This window comes from Rutidosis leptorrhynchoides, chromosome 2 (assembly GCF_046630445.1).
Source record: "Rutidosis leptorrhynchoides isolate AG116_Rl617_1_P2 chromosome 2, CSIRO_AGI_Rlap_v1, whole genome shotgun sequence".
Classification (NCBI taxonomy): Eukaryota; Viridiplantae; Streptophyta; class Magnoliopsida; order Asterales; family Asteraceae; genus Rutidosis; species Rutidosis leptorrhynchoides.
Genome location: NC_092334.1, coordinates 246,765,064 through 246,768,148, shown reverse-complemented (window position 1 = coordinate 246,768,148; position 3,085 = coordinate 246,765,064). Strand labels below are relative to the sequence as shown.

General features: G+C 37.8%; 1 protein-coding gene across 1 annotated transcript; it reads right to left on the bottom strand.

The window, feature by feature from the left end:
* Positions 1-1,285: 1,285 nt before the first annotated feature.
* On the bottom strand, positions 1,286-1,720 carry LOC139888628 (uncharacterized). The gene has a single exon (XM_071871626.1). The coding sequence runs from the start codon at positions 1,718-1,720 to the stop codon at positions 1,286-1,288; it is 435 nt and encodes a 144-aa protein (XP_071727727.1).
* Between the last annotated feature and the right edge of the window lie 1,365 nt (positions 1,721-3,085).

The window sequence follows — 3,085 nt, the reverse complement described above, 5'->3', positions numbered from 1 at the left end:
CTCAAGCAGAGAGACAACGACTCCACAATTGCTCTAACGCAATTTGCCTGGCCATCGACAACGTTGAGCGCTTGAACGAGATATCCGATGAATATGAAAAGCAGGTTAAAATTGCCAATACGCAACAAAGGAATGCGCAGAAACTTGAGGCCCAACTTAAAAAAGCTTCGGAGGAAAACGTGAAGCTCAAAAAGAGAGCGGAAAATGCTGAGGAACAATTCGCTTAACTCATCAAATATCTTCCCGAACTCGGCGACAAAATCATGGATTCAAAGCCAGTAACTGAGAAGTTTCGAACATACACCCAAGCATCCAAACTCGTTACTCGTTGTGAGTGGTATGATCTGCTTTGCAAACTTGGCGATCTTTCCCAACCACTTCCCTCAGACATGGCCAATGAGATATGTGCAACCGATGATGCCCGCGAAGCACTATCCGCAACGAAGAAGGAGGTTGAGAAAGTCACCATACCAGCTTTAGTAGAGCTTAGCCAACACGAGGGCGTTACGTTTGAAGATATTAAAGTGCTCGAGCTTTAAAATATCTTAAGTAGATTGAAAATTGTAATCCCGCAATGTATAGATTGTGTTTTTTGTAAATCCACGCGCTTGCACAACGTGTTTATTAATGAAATGATTATATTTCGCAATTGCAACTTGTCTTACTTATATAGCACTTTACTTTATCATATATTCATAATTCAGACTTGCCCTTTGCAATTTCCACATTCGCTATTGTGCACATAACAAACGCATACTTATGCGAAACAATCTTCTATTCATTATGAATCTTCTAAGTCCGACAAATCGATCATTACGCAATTTTTAGCATTGCGAAGCATCTAAATGTTGGCAAGATCAAACACTTAGAAAATTTTATCCTTTCGCAACATTCGCTACTCAACACAAGTGGGCAATTTCATCACTTGGTTTTAAACATATAATTTCACAATGAAAATTCGTATTATTATAACATTGTGCAGGCCATGTCTTAGCGAAGATCATGCCATTTTATTAAAAATATCTGCGGATCTTTAATTGTATTTACACAAACATTAGTTTAGTGTCATGAAAATTAAGCAATTGTATTCTACAAAATAATCACTATGCGTGGCCACACGCAGTGTTTTCGCTTTGTATAGAAACAACCACTAACACTGAAACTAATATTGTTTTATTCAGCAGTTTTTCGCAATACAAATTTCAGAAAACAAAAATAGCAGATCAATCATTGATCAAACTTGACTAAACATTCTATCACAAACTTTCTATTACAAACATTCGCACTATTCAGAATGGACTGAATGCCCCTCAATGCCCATACTTACGCTTGCCACAATCATAGCACAAAATGATTCTTCGTATGAAGAAATTAGCGTGCCAGCTCCCTTATTAGCAGAAAATTTAACAATGCCATGTATAGTAGAAGGGATTGCACCAAACATGCGCAAAGTAGTGCGCCCAAGAATCATATTGAATTGCGAATGATTCCGCATTATGTAAAGATTCAATGAAGCTTGGCGCCTTAGCGACTCATCACAATCATCAACCAGCTCAATTTGCAATTCCAACTGACATATAGGCCAAGTTGACTCTCCTGAAAATCCAGCAAGTGAAACCGCAGTAGGCTTCATCAAAGCTTGAATATTTGCAGGCAATTTATGAAAACATTGCTCATACATAACATCTACACTGCTACCAATGTCAACATGTACCTTCATAACTTCCTGTTTTGTTTCGTGTTAGCTGCCATATTCAACGATCAAATCAGCTAATACGCTTCAGCAACTTCCTGTAAATCATCGTAACAATACACGATTTAAATTAAACCAAGCAATTGATTGTTTGACAGCACAAAACAAAAAATTTCAAGTTTAAATCGTAAAACGAGTCCCACGGATGGCGCCAATTGATCAATCCTAAGTCAAGTTAACACTTAATTAAGGACTGAGTGCAATAATAAGATGGAGGATGGGATGTTTGATGATTATTTTGGGCCCTGATGATCGTCTTTCACTTTAACAATCAAGTGATCAACCACCCCGACCCAGTCTTGATTGTTAATTAGCATGATTCACCTTAGCGTAATGTAGAAATCCCTTGGGCAAAATCACAAGTGAAAATCACAAAGGCTAGAGCAAATGGTAGAGAATCAACAACCTATAAATGAGAGGCCATGCTCTCTATTTATAGTATTCGAAATATTCGTGGTCTGCGGATTGCTTAACTATCCGCAGAAACTTAGCGGATTAAATCGCAGTCTTTTATTAAGGCAGAAACATAACCGCTATACTTATTTTCAGCGGATATTCCACACCTTTTTATTATAGTTCGCGTAACTTCTGCTTTTGACCTTTAGCCAATAAAATATACATATACAATGCTATGTATATGATCAAGTCCCCCCAGTTTATTATGATACATTTCGCGAAGCAGATGTATCATGATAAACTCTATAAATAAAACCGTGCTACCTTAACATATATTCGCAAGTGGTTTTTTAATAATTTTTTTCCACCAAATTATTATCGTTTATTGCAGCAATTAGAACTCGCAATTACAATGGTAATTTTGCAAAGCTGTCAAATCAGAAACGCTGTAATGGCTAGAAAATTACCGTTTACACGTTGCGGTAATTTTAGCCATTTAAGAGTAATCATTACCCTTTCGACTTCCTCGCCCGAATTTCAATTATAAATAACGGTTCAACTCGCATAAAAAACTTTACGCTTTCTTCTTCAATTGCTTACTCAATCGAACTCTCCTATTCATACGCGTTTATTTCAATTAACCTATTCAACCCTTATAATTTTTCAATTCAACAACCGATTTAATTATATCATTTCAAATGGCATCCTCATCTACTACTAACACTCCCAGCACCTTCGAGTCATATATGACGGAGGCAAAACTCCAAACCCTGCAGCAGTATTATCCATTGCTTGCACAATTTTCACCCACCGCCCCATCAGCGGAGGATAGGGCGAATGCTCCGCCCAAGGGAATGATTACGATTTACGAGGTTGCCATTTCACATGGCAACCTATGCCTTCCTCTTACTCCCTTTTTTCGCAGCGTGTGCGAAT